Source organism: Pinus tabuliformis, chromosome J, assembly GCF_031772625.1.
Source record: "Pinus tabuliformis cultivar Carrire ecotype Pingquan chromosome J, CPIR1, whole genome shotgun sequence".
NCBI classification, from domain to species: Eukaryota; Viridiplantae; Streptophyta; class Pinopsida; order Pinales; family Pinaceae; genus Pinus; species Pinus tabuliformis.
Window position 1 is genome coordinate 539,967,558 of NC_142295.1, and position 21,850 is coordinate 539,989,407.

A 21,850-nucleotide genomic window follows, 5' to 3' on the forward strand; every position below is an offset into this window, starting at 1 on the left:
AGTGGAATGTGGAGGCTTTTGTGTTTTCCTTTGCTGTTTTTCCAATTTCTTTCTCAATAACAGTAAGCATCATTAAGTAATTTCTAGCTGTGTGCTAGCTTGAGAACATTTACAGAAAGCCCTGGAATGGCAAGAAATTCCATGTATAACTTCTATATATATGTCTAAAGGGTGAATCTTCACTGTACATTTTGCTGGATAATAACTTTCACGGTATGACTTTGAATCTTTATGATACTGAGGTCTACCTTTGAATGTATAATGATTATTAGCTGAGTAGCTGACGATACATATCTGAACCTTTATGGGAGTTGAGGCACTGCTGATATCGATCCAAGTAGGTAAGCACAACAAAAACTCATGAATGAATAATATATTATCACCTCCATTAAAGGTTCAGATATATATCTTCAGCTACATTAATACACTGTTGTTTAACTTATTTTCTCTATACAACAGCAGAAATCTAAGCACGAAATGGAGGTGATAGTTTCTACTCAATATTTTACCTTCTGGTAGCCCATGTGGGGAAGCTCAATTGGCGATTGCTGTGTTATGAAGTAATGTAAACCATGCGATTCAAGGTTCAAATCCCCCATGGGTCAAGCCAACAAAAAAAAAATTAACTTCTGCTAAAAAAATTATTTCAATTTGGGTTCAACCTCTTCAATCCCACAGTTTGGAGTCATCACTTCCATCGAGTCAGTTTGCCAGTAATCGGCAGTTCAGGGACAGTTTTTACTGATATATAGCATATGCAAGTCTCCGGGTCCAGACTATATGTCAAGTAGCTTCATTGCCAAAGAAGAAACTGATTTGCAACTCTAATATTTATCCACACATATATAAAAGAAAGAAATGATGAAAATTTTAAGGTCCTTATCAACCGTAGTTGTGTGGACATACAAGGGAAAGCTTCGTATGCAGAAGCAATTGCATCCTTTGTCTCACTTTCCCCCATGTAGGGAACAACTCCAAGCAGCTCTTGGTTTGCTGGATTATGTACCTGCAATTAGATATAACTCATTACTATCCTTAACATCCAGCATAGATTTCAAAATGAGACAAAAACCATAATAAAATAGGCAGTTAGAGATATTTTACCTCTAAGGTCTATTGAACATAATAATGTGCACAGCATTTTGACTTCTAAAATGCATTCTTTTAAAACCAAGATCAAGTACAAACTTGATTCTTTAATTTGACTCAGGAATACTAACTCAATTCAGAACTATGTAACATTTGTATAGCCATTCTAAGCTTGCAATAAGGGTAGGGAAAGATTCCAACTTTATGAATATGCTTTCTTAAGCACAGAGTGTGTAGAACCTGTGAATGCAAGCATATCAAGCAAATCTCACATGAGATATCAATATAGTGCTTTAAGGGATGCTACGAAAGTGTTTATCATAGCTTCACATAATTGTGACTCTTGTATAGTGCTAACTCACAAATAAGAGACCGTAGTATATGACGCCTGGTACAAACTTATTATCTTCTAGCATACCTCGTGCCTCACCCTAGACTATCGAGGAGTTGTTTGTGAGAAGTGAGAACATCTTTGCAGCACTATATTCAAGTATCCCCATAAACGCTTACAAATAATCTCAATAATGAATTTTACCATTAGTTTATTCCTCGAGGTATCTATATGAAGTGGAAAGAATTTTTCTCAACCATTAGAAACTTTATTTGTTATATACATATATATATATATATATAGAGAGAGAGAGAGAGAGAGTATACCATCCTTAACAAAATAATAATCTATTCATAGCAAGTAGTTGGAATCGTGAGTTTATTGCCATCCAACATCCGCGAGACAACAACAAGGGGCTTAGTGGCCTCAGGACTATTCTTTGGTCCAAAATATAGTCTCATAAAACAAACAAGATTGCAATTCTTTCTAGCTTGTTGCTCCAATGTGATGCACCCATTCGTTACCAAACAACATTTTCCTCAAATTATTCCTTTAGCTAATAAGAGAATGCAGTGAAAGAAAATTCATTGCAAAGACAGTAACAGTTGGTCAAACAGGCTCCTTGCCCCCAATAATTTTCCTCATAACAATGAGGATTCATGCATAGTGGTAAATGAATTTGGATATAAATTTGGATTGATCAACAACCTTCCTCATCTAGTAAATTTTATCAATATCCTTCCGTACAAGATCCAAGCAATAAGTGGCCCATGGAATTCAAAGATGAGGGTGATGTTTTTGATGCAACATCTTGCCTTCCAGAACAAAGTTACCCACATTATCTAATATGACTTTAACTATATTCTCCATCTCCTCCAAAAACACACCATCCAAGAGGTCACACAATAGTTTTGCATCCTTCACCTCACTAGAGGCATCAAATGATTTAGAAACATGATTTCCCATTGGCAAGAAACAAGAAAATTAACGATGTCCCGTGAGTTGCCATCAGTCCATCCATTTGACATGATATCTTGCTTGTGACCCAGATTACATGAAATTTTTCAATGATTCATACAAATCTGACCTCTTCCTGTAAAATCCACCCCTCCAATTCATTATAATTAGGGGCTTTCAACCATGGAACACATGCAACTATAACATCCATTATATAGGTTATATATAAGGGGAGTGGGCAGCATTGAATGATCTATGTGCATCACACCAAAATCTCCCCATATATTGGCAAGAAGCATTACTTGCCCCATTTTTTTATTCACTATTAATTGTAAGATAAGAAATAGTTGTGGGTTGGGGTGCAAATTGTTATCCAGCTTTCATCTCTATGGATGGGGAGGGGCATCTTGATCCATTTGTCTTGGAGGCATGAATTTGAAAAGCTCTAGAGTTCCACTAGGGTGATTGGAGGAGAATTCAGAAGTGTCACTTGCCCCTTTTTTTGAGTCACTATTAATTGTAGGATGAGAAATAGGTGATGTGTGGAGTGAAAAAATGTTATCCAGCTTTGATCTATGGATGGAGAGGGGCATCCTCATCCATTTGTCATGAAGGCATGAATTTGAAATGCTCTAGAGATCCACTAGCATGATTGAAGGAGAATTCAAAACTTGGGTTTCTACCAAAGTTTCCAAGGATCATAAAATTTAATGGTTCTCCCTACTTCCAGCATAAGTTGTTGCCTATTTCCTTTCTCTTCATAATGATGATGGCAGGGGTGGTGGGGAATATTGGGAAAAACTTAATATTATTATGATAATGTTTTCTCCAATATTATGAGGGTGGGGGTGCAGGGAAATATTATGAAAAACATAACAATATTATGTTTTTCCCAATATTATTATGTTTTTCCCAATACTTGCCCCCACCCTGGACCCTCATCATAAGGTGGGGGGAATATTGGGAAAAACATAATATTATAACATTAAAACATAATAATATTATGTTTTTCCCAATATTTGCCTCCGCCCCTACCCCTCATCCTAAGGTGGGGGAAATATTGGGAAAAATATAATATTATAACATTATTGTGTTTTTACCAAGTATTTCGTCCCACCCTTGCCCCTCATAATATTATGTTTTTCCCAACATTGTAAAATTATGGAAAAGTGACTTGGTTACCATCATATAAATAGAGGGAAGTCACTTTCCACAATTCATCATCATCATTCATTAAAATTCTTTTCTCTAAAAATTGAACACTAGCTCTTGTCTTTGTTCTTGCACGCAATGTGATATTTGTGGAGCAAATTGTCTTGGGAAGGAGATTTTTGCATGGAGAGACTTTTTGGATTGATTGAAGTGATTCTTGTTGGAATTGTGTAAGTTTAATGTCATTTTCTTCGATTTCCATGTTATATTTCTGAAATTAAGATTTTTATGTGTGCCATTTTTAAACGTGCAATATATTTCCTTCAAATCTTGATTCTTCATGGTATGTAAAATTTGTCTTGTAAGAATCCATCAAAAGGAACTTGGTTCATGCATCCTTTGACCTCAAGACCTCCCTATAGAGAAGTCGTTAGGGTTTCTAAGAGAGGAAATTCACTCCACCCTCTACATCCAAGGCCCTTTATCATTGACATTGTCCTAGTTGACTCCATTGCCTGAAAAGATAAAAGCACCAAATTAAATTTCTCTTTCTTCTTTAATTTATGGTAACCGAGGATAGGGCTAGCTTAAAATCTGCAGTTTATAGCAATTTTATGTCCATATGTTATTTCCCTATTATGAGGGATTGCATTTAATAAATAATAAAAGGCAAAATCTAGCATCAATTGCATATTCGAACCACAAAATTAGGGCTGACATCTTGGTATTAATTGTTCTTATATGCAATTCCGGCCATTCAAAACCTTTGCTTACTTAACCCTAGCTTGCCACCCTCATATCCTATTAGTCCTTTGTTAATCTTATCCTTTATAAACTATTTTCCAGAGTTGTTATATGCCATCATGTGCCCTAAATCTACATATCTTACAAACCCTAACATATAACCGCCCCCTTCCAAATTATAATAGTATTGGGGAATTGCATTTGAAATTTAGGAAACTCTTATCCCAACCTTCCAAGGTTTCACTAGTAGCTTCTCTTCAATCATTAGACCTTGTATCACCATTGAGTCCTTTTAAATTTAATACCTTTCTGGTGATCTCCTATAGGGAGGTCTCACTTTTGGGATTAATTTCACCAATAAATAGATAGAGAGAAGCCACTAAGGTGATAGTGGTGGTTGATCTCTAGTGGCCATCAAACCTAGGTTACCTAGAGGGGTTTTGCACTAAATTTGCTAGATTTTCTTATGGCACTCGACAAACTCTCAAATTTGAAAATAAAACTTTGAAACCTTCTAATTGTTGGTCCTTCTTCCCAGTAGTTGATTTAACGTTGCAAATCCTTAAGAATTCAATCAAAGAAGTTAACTTTGATACCATGTGAAATTTTCCAATCCTAGGTGACTAATGTCCTTATGATTCAAATTAAATAATAATTTACTAAATTTAATTAATGTTGAAATTAAATTCAAACCATAGCATCAATCACACAATAACAAAAACATAAAATGCAGTTTCAGGCATACATAGGTAATTACTCCTTCAAATTCAGCTTTTCATTCCTTCAAAGAACTTACAAAGAAACCTCCACAAGCCACCCAATAAAAAATAGCACTACATGGTTACTAAAATCACCCCACACTAAACAAACCTCCTAAGAGAGTACAACATGTTATAAGGTGGTATGGCCTAACAGTATAAATTGTACAACCGACTCCACTGACTAGATGGCTTGTCAATATGAATTGTACCAATGCCTATATGGTATGGTCTGTCTATATGATTGTATGGATTTGCACAGTCTAATTCATATTACTATAATGACTTCCATACAACTGTATGACACTACATGAATACCTATATGGGGCTATCCGCTACACAAAAACATTTCTTTCCTAGTTGCCTGCACTCTTTCTCTCTCTCTCTCTGAGATAAGAAAAAGTTGTAGTGCCCAAACTATGAAAATCTAACCAGACAATTATGAGATTCAAATGTGAAATTTATACCAGACAGTAACTGGAATTTACTGATTTAAATTGCAGAATAATACCTGGAATCTGTTGAAGGTATTTGGTCTGTGGTTGTTCCCGCTATGCAGTTACCAAACCACCCTTTTTTCCTCCCAACCTATCTGGGGTCTACATGTACGGTCCCCAGATCCAAAAGACAAATTTTCTGGCCCCCATACCCAAAACTCCAAGAACAATCAAGCTTAATTTGTAACTGTTAGAAGTTCTGCCTCAACTTCCAAAATTTTCCAGTCAGAATCCCCCCTCTTCAATGCTCCACAACCTCCTTATATTCCCAAATTTCACCAACTCCCCCTCCTCCGGATGTCGGTTTCTTATCTTCTAGTGTCTTCTTCTTTTTTTGAGTCGGTTCCCTTTTATCATATGATACGTAGGTGGAGTGTATTTATTTAATTTAGTTAGAGTTATATTATTTTGTTTAATTAAATCTTTAATTAATTTACTTTATTTATATTTTTAAATAATTTACCTTATTTAAAATTTAAATAAATTATTTTATTTATTTTTAATGAAGTAACTTGTAAATTAAATAAGAAATTACTTCCTAATTCCTTATATTTTATATTTTCTTTTAATTAAGGATTATCATACATATATATGTATATAAGGGTGAAATACATATAAAGTGTCTAATTTGATATATTCATTATATTCTGGTGAGATAGGAATTTATTTTGATAATCAATTCATTACCCTAACTTAGACATTTTCCAATAGAAGTCAGTATGTATACTAGTGCAATACATGCAATTCATGCATATGTAGCTATCACATGGATGCCCTGTATGCATGCTAATATTCACATTCTATTTGTAATTGTAGGTGGGTTATTACATACATCCCCTCTTCTGAAAACTTCGTCCCGAAGTTAGGGTTTATATAGTATATTAGTAATTAGTTAGTGATTAGTATAATCACATAAGAATTGTCTTTCAAAATTGATTTTTTTCTGGTTAACATGAGTGCATTTTAAAATTTGTGTTTTGAACATAAATAGTTTTACAATTTAATAGTTATACCTTGCTCCAGTTCAGCTCCCAAGCTATTCTATAATCATCCTTTCATTCATAATCTTCTTTGCTCCCATCCTATTCGTCCTCTACTGGAATATGTCATGGCATCAGTTATACTGACCTAACCATTCATAGACCTGAGAATGACAGCGTCGATTATATCGACCTGATTTCCCAATAGGTATCCAGTAGTCATCATCACACATCTAGGGGAGCATGACTCTCACAGTCCTCCCATGACTCTAGGTTTTGGAGGATAAATGATGGGAAACACTTCCACCCCTCCTAGTAGGACCAGGGTTAACACCCTATCATGGAATCTCATTGAAGTTCAATTGTTCTTGGAGTTTTGTCATCACGTGGTGGGTTTGGTAACGATGTTATCTGCAATGTAGAAAGTTATCCACACATATGCATCAATATATTCAAAACAAATTGCATTTAAATAACAGTTTCTGTGTATTTCACGTATGTTGTTATCTACGATATTGATTCTTGCATTTACATAACTTAGTTGGCCATGTCCAGCCTATATATTTGTAAGTTAATTTTCATGTTAAAAATGTAGTCATTCTTTTATTCACATCTCATCAATCATGTTGATATGTAGAAATGAAGTAAAATTATAGATATTTTCATCTATAACATAATTCATGATTTAGATTTCATAGCAAGGTTAATCAAATACTAAACCTCATATTGGTATCCATATTCCAGCAATGTTGAGCAAATAACATATTTCATATTGGTATCCATGTACTAGCAAAGTGAAATAAAATTCATTTTTACATGTAATAGTTCAAAATGATAGTCTTAAGTATCTAACTATAATAAAGTAAACATATACAAAATAAGGCTCTAAGTTCTTCAAAATCAACACAAGTTGGAGTATTTCCGACATATGGTCTTTGTATCTTCCCAGGTATCTGATCCAGGTCTATACTTGTCCCACTGGACCTTAATTTGGTCTACCATGCAGTTCCTAAGTTGTCGAACCGTCCGTTCTAGTATACGTAATGGTTTGACAGAAATGGTTCCCTCGTCTAATACCTGCAGTTCCTTCCATTGCAGGTTATGCAATTTGTCAGCTATATAATGTCTTAGTACATACTACAGATACATGAAAAACATTATGAACTTTATGCAAGTGGGGTGGCAGTTCAAGACGATAGGCAAGAAGTCCAACTTTTTCTAGAACTTTCAATGGCCCAATAAATCGAGGTGATAACTTTGTTCCTTTTCTGAACCCGATCGTGCTTTTGTTTGGTATGATGCAGATGAAAACCTGATCCCCTACTTCACAATTCCTATATGTCCTATGAGCATCAACATAAATCTTTTATCTATCCTGCGCCTCATTTAACCGTTGTCTAATTTGTTTTACCTATTCTTCCATCTCTTGAATTAATTCTGGCCTCACTATTACTCAGTCCTCTAATTTATCCCAATTTAACAGTGTTCTACAAGGTATGTCGTATATTGCTTCAAATGGAGGCATTTTGATCGAACTATGGTAGTTTTTATTGTATGCAAATTCAACCAAGGGCAAGTACTTTTCCCACTGTGTTTGTTGGTCCATAACATACATATTTAACATATCTTCTAGTACATGGTTCACCCTTTCTGTTTGTCCATCAGTCTCGAGATGATAAGTTGTAGTTAAATTTGGTTTAGTTCCTAAGGTTGACTACATACAAGTCCAGAATCTTGAAATAAATCATGAATCTCTATCTAATATGATCTTCTTAGGTACTCCATGAAATCTAATAATTTTATTTATAAATACCCGAGCCACATCGGCTACTTCATAAGTCTCTCTTACGGGAATAAAATGAGCGCTTTTCGTTAGTTTGTCCACTACTACCAAAATGGCATTGTGCCTTTGTAGAGTAAGAGGTAGTCCGACGATAAAATCCATAGAAATCACCTCCCATTTGGTAATAAGAATGTCGTGAGGTTGCAGGAGACCTGCTGGGTGGCAATAGTCAGCCTTTACTTGCTGACATCCAAGACATTTTGCAATGAATTGGACAATATCGCGCTTCATGTTTGCCCATAAGAAAAGTTTCTTTATATCTACATACATTTTCTTTACGCCAAGATGCACACAATACAACGCTCTATGGGCCTCCCTAAGAATGGTGTTTCGAAGATCCCCACTATCAGGAATGTATATCCTTCCATGGAATCGTAAAATTCCATCATCTTCTATTTCATATCCCTCAAACTTAGGTTATTTTGGATTTTTACCATTAAGCCCAGATTTCACTTTTAAATACCAATTGTCTTCTAAGAAATTTTCTAGTACTCGCTTCCTGAAGTCTACCTTGATAGGTATAACAAAAAATATCCATGGTCTTCTACTTAAAGCATCTACCACTACATTCTCTTTCCTTTTAATGTTTGAAATTCCAAAGTCATACTCACTTAAGAATTCACTCCATCGTCTTTGTCTAGCATTTAAGTCCCTTTGGGTAAACGATATTGTAACCTTTGATGGTTGCTTTTGAGCACAAAGCTTCTCCCTACAAGGCAATGTCTCCATATCTTTAAAGTTAGTACTACAACAACCAATTCTAAATAATGCGTGGCGTAGAGTTCTTCATGAGGTTTTAACTTCCTTGAGGCATATGCTATTACTCTTTTGTCCTGCATTAATACTGCAATTAATCCTTGCTTGGATGCATTAGTGCACACAGTAAATTCTTTGTCCATATCAAGTACTCGCAAGATTGGTGCACTGGTCAACAATCTTTTAAGTTCAGAGAATGCTCTATGACATTCCCCATTCCATTCATACCTAACTCCTTTACGCTGGAGGGTTGTGATAGCCTTTGCAATTTTGAATAATCCTTTTACAGACCTTCGATAATAGCCGACTAAACCCATTAAACTTCACACTTCATGTGCATTTTTTGGTATCAGCCATTCCATGATTGATTTTACCTTTTCAAGGTCTACTGAGATCCCTTCACCAGATATAATATGACCTAGGTAATGAATCTTCTTTTGAAAGAAATAACGCTTGGATAACTTTCCATATAACTGATGCTCCATGAGGCAAGATAAAACTATCCGCAAATGTTCTTCATGCTCCTTCTTATTTTTGGAGTAGATAAGAATATCATCTAAGAAGACTTCTACAAAATGATGATACTTGCGGAAAACATTATTCATAAGATTCATGAATATTATTGGAGCATTAATCAAACCCAAATGGTACTATAGTGAACTAGTAATGCCTGAAGCGTGTTCGGAATGCAATCTTAGAGATATCATTTTCCTTAATTCTTAATTGATGATAACCTGATCGTAGATCAACTTTTGTAAAAGACTAAAGCTCCTTTCATTTGGTCAAAGAAGTCATCAATTTGAGGAATTGGATACCTATTCTTTACTGTAACTCGATTTAAGTCTCGATAGTCTATACATAAGCGCAAGGAACCTTCCTTTTTCTTGACAAAAATTACAAGTGCACCCCAACGCGAGGTACTAGGTCAGATGTGTCCTATATACAGTGGTCTTTTCAGTTGGATTTGTAACTCTTGAAGTTTAGGAGTTGTCATTCTTAGGGAGGCCCATAGAGTGTTGTATTGTGTGCATCCTGACGTAAAGAAAATGTATGCAGATATAAAGAAATTTTTCTTATGGGCAGGCATGAAGCGCGATATTGTCCAATTCGTTGCAAAATGTTTTGAATGTCAGCAAGTGAAGGTTGACCATTGCCACCCAGCAGGTCTCCTGCAACCTCATGACATTCTGAGGTGATTTCTATGGATTTTATCGTCGGACTACCTCTTACTCTGCAAAGGCATAATGCCATTTTGGTAATAGTGGACAAACTAACGAAAAGCGCTAATTTTATTCTCGTAAGAGAGACTTATGAAGTAGCTAATGTCGCTCAGGTATTTATAAATAAAATTATCATATTCCATGGAGTACCTAAGAAGACAATATCAGATAGAGATTCACGATTTACTTCGAGATTCTGGACTTGTATGCAATCAGCCTTAGGAACTAAACCAAATTTAAGTACAGCTTCTCATTCTGAGACTGATGGACAAACAAAAAGGGTGAACCATGTACTAGAAGGTATGTTGAAGATGTAGGTTATGGACCAACAAACACAATGGGAAAAGTACTTGCCCTTGGTAGAATTTGCATAAAATAACAGCTATCATAGTTCAATCAGAATGCCTCCATTTGAAGCAATATATAGCATACCTTGTAGAACATTGTTAAATTGGGATAGATTAGAGGACCGAGTAATAATGAAGCCAAAATTAATTCAAGAAATGGAAGAATAGGTAAAACAAATTAGACAACGGTTAAATGAGGGGCAAGATAGATAAAAGATATATGTTGATGCTCACAGGGGATATAAGAATTATGAAGTAGGGGATCAGGTTTTCATCCGCATCAAACCAAACAAAAGCACGATCTAGTTTGGAAAAGGAACAAAGTTATCACCTCGATTTATTGGGCCATTGAAAATTCTGGAAAAAGTTGGACTTGTTGCCTATCGTCTTGAACTGCCACCCCACTTGCATAAAGTTCATAATGTTTTTCATGTATCTATAGTATGTACTAAGACATTATATAGTTGACAAATCGCATAACCTGCAATGGAAGGAACTGCAGGTATTGGACGAGGGAACCATTTCGGTCAAACCATTAAGTATACTACAACGTAGGGTTCGACAACTCATGAACCGCTTGGTAGACCAAATTAAGGTTTAGTGGGACAAGTATAGTCCTAGATCAGATACCTGGGAAAATACAGAGACCATATGTCAGAAATACCCCAACTTGTGTTGATTTTGAAGAACTTAGAACCTTATTTTGTATATGTTTAATTTATTTTAGTTAGATACTTAAGACTATCATTTTGAACTATTACATGTAAAAATGAATTTTATTTCACTTTGCTAGTACATGGATACCAATATGAAATATGTTATTTGCTCAACATTGCTGGAATATGGATACCAATATGAAGTTTAGTATTTGATTAACCTTGCTATGAAATCTAAATCATGAATTATGTTATAGATGAAGATATCTATAATTTTATTTCATTTCTGCATATCAACATGATTGATGAGAACAGAATAAAAGAATGACTACATTCTAATATGAAAACTAACTTACATATATATACGCTGGACATGGCCAACTACATTATATAAATGCAAGAATCAATATCGTAGATAGAAACATATGTGAAATACATAGAAATTGTTAATTAAATGCAATTTGTTTTGAATATATTGATGCATATGTGTAGATAAATGTTTACATTGCAGATAATATAGTTACCAAACTCACCACGTGATGACAAAACTCCAAGAACAATTGAAGCTCAATGAGATTCCATGATATGGTGCTAACCCTGGTCCTACTAGGAGGGGTGGAGGTGTTTCTCATCGTTTATCCTCCAAAACCTAGAGTCATGGGAGGATTGTGCGAGTCATGCTCCCCTAGACATGTGATTATCGAATGCCTACTAGGAAATCAGGTTGATATAATCAACGTTGTCATCCTTAGGGTCTATGAATGGTTAAGTCAGTATAACTGACGCCATGGCATATTCCAGTAGAGGACGGATAGGATGGGAGCAGAAGAGATTAGGAAGGATAGGATAATTATAGAATATCTTGGGAGCTCAACTGGAGCAAGGTATAACTATTAAATTGTAAAACTATTTAAGTTCAAATCACAAAAAAAATTCTAATGTAGTGCCATTCTAATGTAGTGCCCAGACTATGAAAATCTAACCAGACAATTATGAAATTCAAATCTGAAATTTATACCAGACAGTGACTGGAATTTACTAATTTAAATTGCAGAATAATACCTAGAATCTATTGAAGGTATTTGGTCTGTGGTTGTTCCCACTGTGTAGTTACCAAACCGCCCTTTTTTCCCCCAACCTATCTGGGGTCTACCTATACAGTCCCCAAATCCAAAAGACAAATTTTTTGGCCCCCGTGCCCAAAACTCTAAGGACAATCAAGCTTAATATGTGACTCTGTTAGAAGTTCCGCCTCAACTTCCAAAATTTTCCAATCAGAATCCTCCCTCTTCAATGCTCCACAGCTTCCTTATATGCCCAAATTTCATCGACTCCCCCTCCTCCGGATGTCGGTTTCTCATCTTCTAGCGTATTCTTTTTTTTTGAGTCGATTCCCTTTTATCATATGATACGTAGGTGGAATGTATTTATTTAATTTAGTTATAGTTACATTATTTTGTTTAATTAAATCTTTAATTAATTTACTTTATTTATATTTTGAAATAAATTACCTTATTTAAAATTTAAATAAATTATTTTATTTATTCTTAGTCAATTAACTTGTAAATTAAATAAGAAATTACTTTCATTTCTATTAGGTGTCCAAAATGCCCATAGTTAACCTCGTCGACTTGAACCATATCCAAGTTCACTCTCATTTCATTTGAACCGACTACAAATGGACCTAAAAATATTTAATGGACTTTCTATGAGTTTTTTAAATGAGGAAATGCAATCCTAGACTAAGAATAAGCCTTTGAGCAGTCCCCGGGCCTATATCCAACAGTTGTCATGATCTAAAACTGAGAGATTAAACATAGAGCTTTCCAAAAGATGAAACTAATTGTCAATGCTCAGATTCCAAACACATGCTGGTTAAAAGGACTGTCTTGTGTAGATGTAGGGGAAAGTTTGTTCTACTAATAAGTATATAGAAGAGTAATGTGTTATACCACTGAAAATGGAATAAGAGCTTACGGAATTTGCACTCCCTTGGGGGCATATTTGTCAATCACTCTGCTGATATTGAATCGGGGGCTGATAATAGTGTAATAGCTATCATGAAAATCACATTTCTATAGCTTGGGTGCTACACCATTTTTTATTGGTTAAACTTCATTTAATTTTCTATGGGAATCAACAATAGCATTTTACAAGGCTATTCAAGGAGAATCAATACATTTTGCTGACAACAAATAGATCAAGAAGAGCAAACAATAAAGGTATTTACCTCCTATTCGTTCTTGAAAGGCATTGGCACAACCTTTATTAAACCCTAATTATATCCTAATGAATATTAAATGGTAAATATGTGGATTCAGTGCTCACTGGTATAGTCCTGCCATCGCGAGCACCAACCCACTTCCCCCCAATCAGACCTTGTGTTCGCAGCAGACCCTTTTCATTCAGCCATCTTATTGACTCGCTGCTCATCTGCAATACATTGCATCGCACAACATATGTTACAACACAAAAATCGCTCATACATACATATTCATGACCTGATCGGAGTAAATCTTATCAGTTGTTTTTCCAAAGAAAAAGCTTTTGACAATTTTTCCTAGTGCTAAGCAGGATTCGATCATGCTTTTTATTAGAGTTTAATTTGCATAACACTCTGTTGCATTGGCCCATTCACGTATTAATTTGTGTTAAGCGTGCTTAAAGAAAAAGACATGCATTGAAGATAGTATTGAGAGTTAATGGGATTGAATGTACAAGACTTGTTGACGTGGGGGAGGAAAAGGATCTACCTGTCGCTGGTGCAGGTGGGCATAATAACAGTGTACGACAGGAGCAATCCTCATGCGGCGAATCGTCATTGACATTGCCATTCAATTTATGTGACGAGCTATGATCTGCTACTCTTACTGCCTGCACTTCACACTCTACGCTCTAAATCACCAGGTTTTACGCGTACTAAATAGAAAGGGGCTCTTTGATCATCATTGGTTATTATTTTAATTTATTTGGGTAATGTTTAAAGCATTTAATTTGATGGTGGGATATCGAAATAAAGAAATTTCAAAGAAGTTTTGTTTCTTTTTTAAGAGCATCCATTCTAAATCTACGAATTTCTGGTAGATGATGCATTAGTGAATAGTAGTGAGTGATGATGGTCTATTCATCTATGAATCTACCCATTACGTGTCTCTAACCGATCATGAGTAATATACATTAGTGCATAGTAGTGAGTGATAGTTGTGCTTACTATATATATTATGATTAATAGATCATGAGTCAACGGGCATTAGTAAATAGTAGTGAGTGATAGTTGTGCTTACTATATATATTATAATTTGGTTTAAAGATATTTATTGATCTAGGTGGATATTGGTGGCCACACACTTATTCCACTAAGACTTCCACCATTGTTTTTTTCAGTTTTCTTAATTGTAGCAAAGTTTAGCACGTGACGTGCATGATATGACGGTTGGGGCGGATGGCTTTCGCACCCCCCAGCCGAGTTCGATCCCTGCAGAGGCCCCCTCGCTACGGCGAAATATGTGACGGCTATGCCGTAATGAATCTGCTGGCTTCGGCCGTATTCTGCTGGCTTTGGCCATATTGAATGTAATTTGTGGGCTTCGGCCATATAATAAGGATTTCTCTCTGAAAAAAAAAAAAAAAAATAAATAAATAAATAAATAAATAAAAAAAAAAAAAAAAATTGTAGCAAAGTTTATTATTTTTGATAGTTTTTCGGGTCATAAACTTCCAGAGCCATTTTGAGGCCCTAAGTAACGTATTTTTGGAAAACAGGAAAACTCATTGTTTGCGGTAGGGGTGTACCAATTTACCCCAACGAGGCCCACAAAATTTTGGCACTTCATCTCCTAGGGTTAGGATTTTTTATGTTTAAGGTTTTCTTTTATTTCTGAGTAATAAATGGGCTTTTGTGCCTCATTGTAGCATAATTTAGAAGGCATGTAGCCGCCACATCTCTTTTCAAAGATACATTACCATCGTCTGAGCTAGTTTATTTCCATTTTGCATGTAAACAGTTTTTAGTGTTTTGTTATCAATGAATTATAGTTTAGTTTTCGTTGTAGCTCTATATTTCTGTTTAAATTTGTATTTGGATCAATGGTATCAGAGCTAGGTTTGATCTTTCTTTGTTTTTATGTGCATGTCCCCAACGAGATCGGGGTATAACGAACCAGGATTTGAACTGGTTGAACCTTTGCAAGACCGACCTCACCGACCCCGATGGCCTCCCATGGCAAAGAAAAGAAAGATGAGGGAGTAGGAGATCCTTTCAAAATATTGCTCGAAGAAGCTCTCAAGCGACAAAGGAACGCAATAATGGATAACTTTGCCCGATCCTTCGGCAGATGCCCACAACCAACGGATCTTCATCCTGCAGCCACTCTAGAGCCGCCACTTCCTTAAAGGTACAAGTCAACTTTGACATTCCCATATTTGAAGGTCAAATAGATGCAGATGTGATAGATAAATGGTCAAATCTATTGGAGGGATATTTTTCGGTTCATGATTTTTCCAATAGGGAAAAGATTATTTTTGCACTCCTTAAAGCCACCCCCAATGTTAAGGACTAGTGGAAAACCTACAGTGAGTAGAGGGACAAGAGGGAACTCTCATTGTTTTCAGTCGCACCCACTTGGAATTATTTCCAAGATGCCACCAAGGAACAGTATTACCCTATCGGGAGTTATGAAGGTAAGTACATAAAGTGGACCAAACTGTAGTAGGGAAGGGGCCAAGACATGTCGGAGTTCACAAATATTTTTCATACCCTTCGCACGAAGTTGGGTATCAAGGATTCTAAGTGGCATCTGGTACTCATATACCAAGGTTGTCTACACAAATACATCCAGGACAAGATGGAGTTCTTAGACATCTCCTCACTTGGTGTCGCCTATCGATACAATGTCAAGATCGAGCATAAATTTAAACAGAAGAAGCGAGACTTTGGATCTGCAAATCCAGAGCAAGGAAATGTGACCCCAAACCGCATAACAAAGGATAAAGCCAAGACAAGGTGACCCAGGACAACCCGTTGAAGCCGCAAGAAAAGAACAGCACCATGAAGACAAAAAAGGACACAGGAAAGTCGTATGAGTTCCATAAGAGCCCCACTCACAACACAAATGAGTGTCAAGCCAAGCAATCACTGGTGGTCGAGTTGAAGGCTTCAAAGTCAAATGCATTTTTTGACTCTATGTCATAACCCTACAAGGGGAATGACAAAGGTAAGTAGATCATTGATGCAGAGCCCAACACCACCTTTGCCACCACCAAGGTCCAAAATATAGAGCCCGAAGATCTAGAGGAGGGGGAGCGTCTCTTCCACTCACAGATGTGGGTGAAGGGTTCTCTATTGCATCTCATTGTCGACAATGGGAGACAAAAGTACCTTAATTCAACAAAGGTCATGAAGCAATTGGGCCTACCGACCACACCACACCCGTAGTCATACACCATCAGGTGGCTTCACTAAGGACGAGATCTCTGCATCAACCAACAATGTCACATTCCCTACAGCATCAAGCCCTTCACAGATGAGGTATTGTGTGATGTTGTTCCTCTTGAAGTTTGTGATGTATTATTAGGCCATATGTGTGGAAGTGTCATGTTGTGTATGAGTTTAGGACTCACATTGTTATTATTACTTTGGGCAATAAGTTATACAAGATACCATAGGTACGCTCACCTACCACCATCTCTTTGATATCTACTCAGTAATACAGTAAGATCATCTCCTAGACCGACAAATTTGTTTTCTTTCTTATTCGTTCTCAATGTAAGGGGAAGATCATGGCCACATCCATGGCCCCCAAGAAGGGTTCCTCCACACAGCAGAAGCAGATGGATAAGGTCATGGAAGAATACAGGGACATTTCTCCTCACCCACAGGGGTACCTTGCACTGTCAGGTCAAGCATTCGACCGATCTGACTCTTGGAGCACCTTTACCCAATGGGTCGATATACCATCACTCCATTATGGAAAATGAAGAGATCAAGCAGAAAATCCAAGAGTTGCTGCAAAAAGAGCACACCCAACAAAGTTCCTCACCCCGTGGGAGCCTCATTGTACTTGTACAGAAGAAATATTAGACTTGGAGGCTCTGTATTGATAATCAGGCACTAAACAAAAGCACTGTCAGGAATAGGTATCCAATCGCACGGATTGATGACCTTCTAGACCAGCTCAAGGGGGCCAAGTATTTTAGCAAGATTGATCTGAAGTCTGGTTATCATCAGGTTCCAATAGAGCCCACATATGTATGTAAGACCTCCTTCAAATCCAAGGAAGGCCTTTTTGAATGGTTGGACATGCCCTTTGGGTTGAAAAATTCCCCTGCTACTTTTATGGGGTTGATGGATGACATCTTGCGGCCCTTCACAAACTCATTTGTGGTTGTTTATTTGGACGACATTCTCATCTTCAGCAAGAGTTTGGAGGAGCACTTGCAACACATTCAGCAGGTCCTTCAAACCCTGTGATAGCACAAACGGTGTGCCAACTTGAAAAAATACATTTTTTGCATGAGCCAGGTCCAGTAACTGAGTTACATCATAGATGCGCATGTACAACTCCAAGCATCCACGAACCCAGGATGAGAACCATCCCTATATGCAACACAACTATAATAAAGCTTTCCATAGCTCAACTAGTCGCAGTCCCTTTCAAGTGGTTCTAGGATTTCAACCATTGTGTCTGATTGATGTTGCCATGCCTCATGCGACTACATAAATAGAATCCACACATATACAGTTTGAGGTTGATAAAGCAACCAGGTTTATTGAACGCATCTAACGCATTTGCTAGTAAGTTCATGACATATTGGAGAAGTCTAATGCCAAGTACAAACAACGACATGATTAACATTGGGTGTCACACAAATTTCAAGTGGGCGACAATGTGTGGTTGTATTTGCAAAAAAAACGCCTTACCGGAGCACATCAAAAGCTCAGACCACTCCAATATGGGCCTTACACCATCACCAAGTTTATGGGAGACAATGTTGTTTAGCTCAACATTCCCCCATTCCTTGCCTGCAACCAATGTTCAATGTGGATCGCCTTCGACCATACTTTCCATCATTACAAGACATATCAGACATTGCAAAACAACTCACACTAATAGAGCTAAACCCAGACTGCATGGAACAGGCCACAACTGCTTAAATCATAGACATGCAGATCAAGAACACTCATTAGCAGAAGATCCAACTATTTCAGGTTGTCAAAGTTGACCAACTCCTGCACCAAGGCAAGTGTCTCACCAGGGCCCAAGTTCAACAGAAGTTTCCATATCTCATGGAGGCACTCAATGCAATGGGGACCATTACTTCCTAAGGGGGGAGGACTGATCCAGGTGGGTATGGAGGCCACCAACCTATTCCACTTAGACCCCCACCATTGTTTCTTTCATTTTCCTTAATTATAGCACAATTTACTATTTTTAACAATTTTTTGGGTCTTGAACTTCCAAAGCTATTTTGAGGCCCTAAACGACGATTTTTTGGAAAATGAGCAACCTTATAAATGGTGGTAGGGGTTTTCCATTGAAAGTGTAGTCCTCAAATAGATCTTTCTAACGAGGTATCATACATGTCAAACGGAGATTGTATGCCAAAGTTATGACCCCGGGAAGTTGATGTACGAATCACCCCAACGAGGCCCACAAAATTTCAAAGCTTCTTCTCCTAGGGTTAGGTTTTTGGATGTTTAGGGTTTCCCATTATTTCTAAATAATTAATAGGCCTTCAACCCTCATTGTAACACAGATCAGAAAGCATGTAGCCGTCACATCTCTTCTCAGAGATAAGCTACCATCGTCTGAGCTAGTTTATTTTAATTTTGCATGTAAACATTTTTCAGTATTTTGTTATCAATGAATTGAAGTTCAATTTTCGCTATAGCTCTATGTTTTTGTTTAAATCTGTATTTCATTTTGTTCCTGCATAAATCTAGATCATTTACAAAGATTAGGAGTAGAAATATCAAAACATAAGATTATGTGAAATGAGGAAGGAGTAGAAATATCAAAATATAAAATTATGTGAAATGAGGAAGGAGTAGAAATATCAAAATATAAAATTATGTGAAATGAGGAAAGAGTGGTCTCTTGGCATTTAAGTTCTCTAAGAAATGATACAATACATTTGTATTTTGAGGGTATACCTTTTTCTAGACTATAGATGTGGTCCAATACTAAGTTTTCCTTTGAAAGGTGTCATAATTGTCTTCTCTCTTTTAATATATGTGGATAATAGGGTTGTGAGCAAATAAGTCCCATATGAGACTAGATCTTGTGGTATGTAACATTTTTTATATAACTAAGTATGTTATCTAATGAAAAGGATAGCACACCTCTAGGATTCATAATGTATTCAAGTTCTCAAAGTTTAGGGATCTCTAAATAAGGAACAATATCTACTATAACTATCATAATAGACTAAACAAAATCAAATTAAGTGTTCTCCTAATTTGGGCTCTCTGGTGCATGGTATACAATACGTTGGTCAAGGCATATGATGGTTAGTGTCCATCTTTAGATGGTGACAACAATCTAAACTATCCATAATAAAAGCAAAGGCTATGAGAAGATTGCCTCCTAAGATAGCTTAAAGTGGGGATGTAATCATTCTCTATCCATAAATAAGTACAATGAAAATGGTGAAGTTTAGGAGAAAACTTCATGTCAACATGCAACAACTTAAACATTAAAATAAATATAAAATGTCATTCAAAACTAAAACAATAGAATTGTTTGTTGGTGTAAAATGATCCCCCACTACATCATTTTGCCTCTAATTACCTATGTTCACCTAATGTTTATCATTAAATGTTTTCTTATTTTCCTTCCTATAGTAAAAGGATGAGGTTGTTTGAACAAAAAATTCTATACATGGATTTGAGTGACCTAAGAGGATATAGACATACTCAATTTAGATAGGAGGAGTATGAACACTACTTTTGTCAACGTATATTGACTAACTTAGAGGGAAACAATTGAGGGGTCTATAACATATAACCCTAAGGTGGAGACCTCATCTCCAACAAACAGTGGTAGTTCATTTGTAATGAATAATCTAAGCAGGTGTGGAGTTGCCACTCATTTTTTTAAATGAGAAAATAGTCAAGAGAGAAGAGGGAGGAAAACTAAATATTGGGATTTTACCTAAGTCATATTAAAATTTATAAGAAAGCCCTCAAAAGAAGACCCAAGGGATGCCTCTCTACATCCATGTATGGAATCCGTAGTAAGCTCATCGATGTAGACTAATGCACCTCACTCATGGGGATTCAAACTATACACTTGCTAACATGAAACTATCCAAATGCTCAGTAACATTGGTAGCAATGAATTGAGCTAACCCCTAGGCATCCCAAGTTATAGTGCCTACAATTGTGGAACAAATGTTTTTCCTTAATTTATAGGTGAATTCATATATAATAAACTATTTAAGAACAATGAGAAAGAAACATGTCAAGTGGCTCTAGCCTAAGTGGTTGTCCACCCCACCCAAAGTTCAAATCTTATATCATGACTTGATGCTCTGAGGGAGTTGCTTATTCAATATCATGATTATCGTGAAATTATCGACAAAGTCTCGAGCTTTTACAAAATGCAATTTACCATGGGTACCGTCCTTAGAATGAGGGGATGTGCAAAAGAAGCTTCATCGAGATATATATTCAAATTTAAAAAAATATTGACAAAGCAAGTCAATGGATAATAAAACTAGTTTTCTCCCCTCATTAACCCACTTTAAACTAGAAAGTTGGAAATGCAAAAGTAAAACAACAAAATCCATTCATTCATTTCACCATCTATAGTACAGAATAAGAACACCAAAAAACTATTAATCTATCCATTGAATATCATTTATTGTGTGTGTAGAGAGAGAAAGAGAGAGATTAGTATCTTATGCGGGTTGACAAACCATCAACTTTGTGTAATTTAACCATGCTTTTAGAATGAAAATGAAGAAATAAAGAGCATGAAACATTGCATAAAAAAAGGGGGCCTCCTTTTATCCCTAAAATTCAGTCTCCACCTACAATGGCAATGAGGGTTTCTCAAGCTCTACAAGAACATATATGCAAAGCAACTATAATACTTACCCACTAAATGGTCAAACAAAACATGAGGATGAGCATCTAAGTTAACCTTAACCAATGCACTTAGAGGAAATTTATTACCTCTCCTACCTTAGATGGTGTCTCCTTTGATTCAAAATTTAATTAAAACAAGAAGGGATATATCCACAAATGGCACAAGAAACAACAAAAAAAATAGGGCTTTTGATCCATAAGTTTATGGATTTAGTGTTGGTTTGGTGATGATAAACCCATGGAAAGGTTCAATCAACCAATAGAAGAGCAAAGAAGGGGAGTAAGTCAACCATTACGACCATCCAAAAGAGTGCAAAAATTAAATATGGGTGGCATAAGTAAACCCAAAAGGGAACCTCTAATAATCCAAAGCACAATTAAGACGCAAAACAAGTGACTAGCTACCTATAAAATATACATTTCAATTTAA

At 36.3% G+C, this 21,850-nt stretch overlaps 1 protein-coding gene across 1 annotated transcript in view; it reads right to left on the bottom strand.

The window, feature by feature from the left end:
• The window catches only part of ALDH5F1 (aldehyde dehydrogenase 5F1), a 369,083-nt gene extending 354,780 nt beyond the window's left edge, over positions 1-14,303 (bottom strand). The window contains exons 1-3 of the mRNA XM_089380687.1: positions 14,084-14,303; positions 13,659-13,763; positions 907-1,006 (exon numbers count right to left, since the gene is read on the bottom strand). Of these exons, the coding sequence (XP_089236813.1) occupies positions 907-1,006; positions 13,659-13,763; positions 14,084-14,164 (286 nt within the window). The 5' untranslated portion in view covers positions 14,165-14,303. The remainder of the gene's footprint in view (positions 1-906; positions 1,007-13,658; positions 13,764-14,083) is intronic.
• Positions 14,304-21,850: the final 7,547 nt, after the last annotated feature.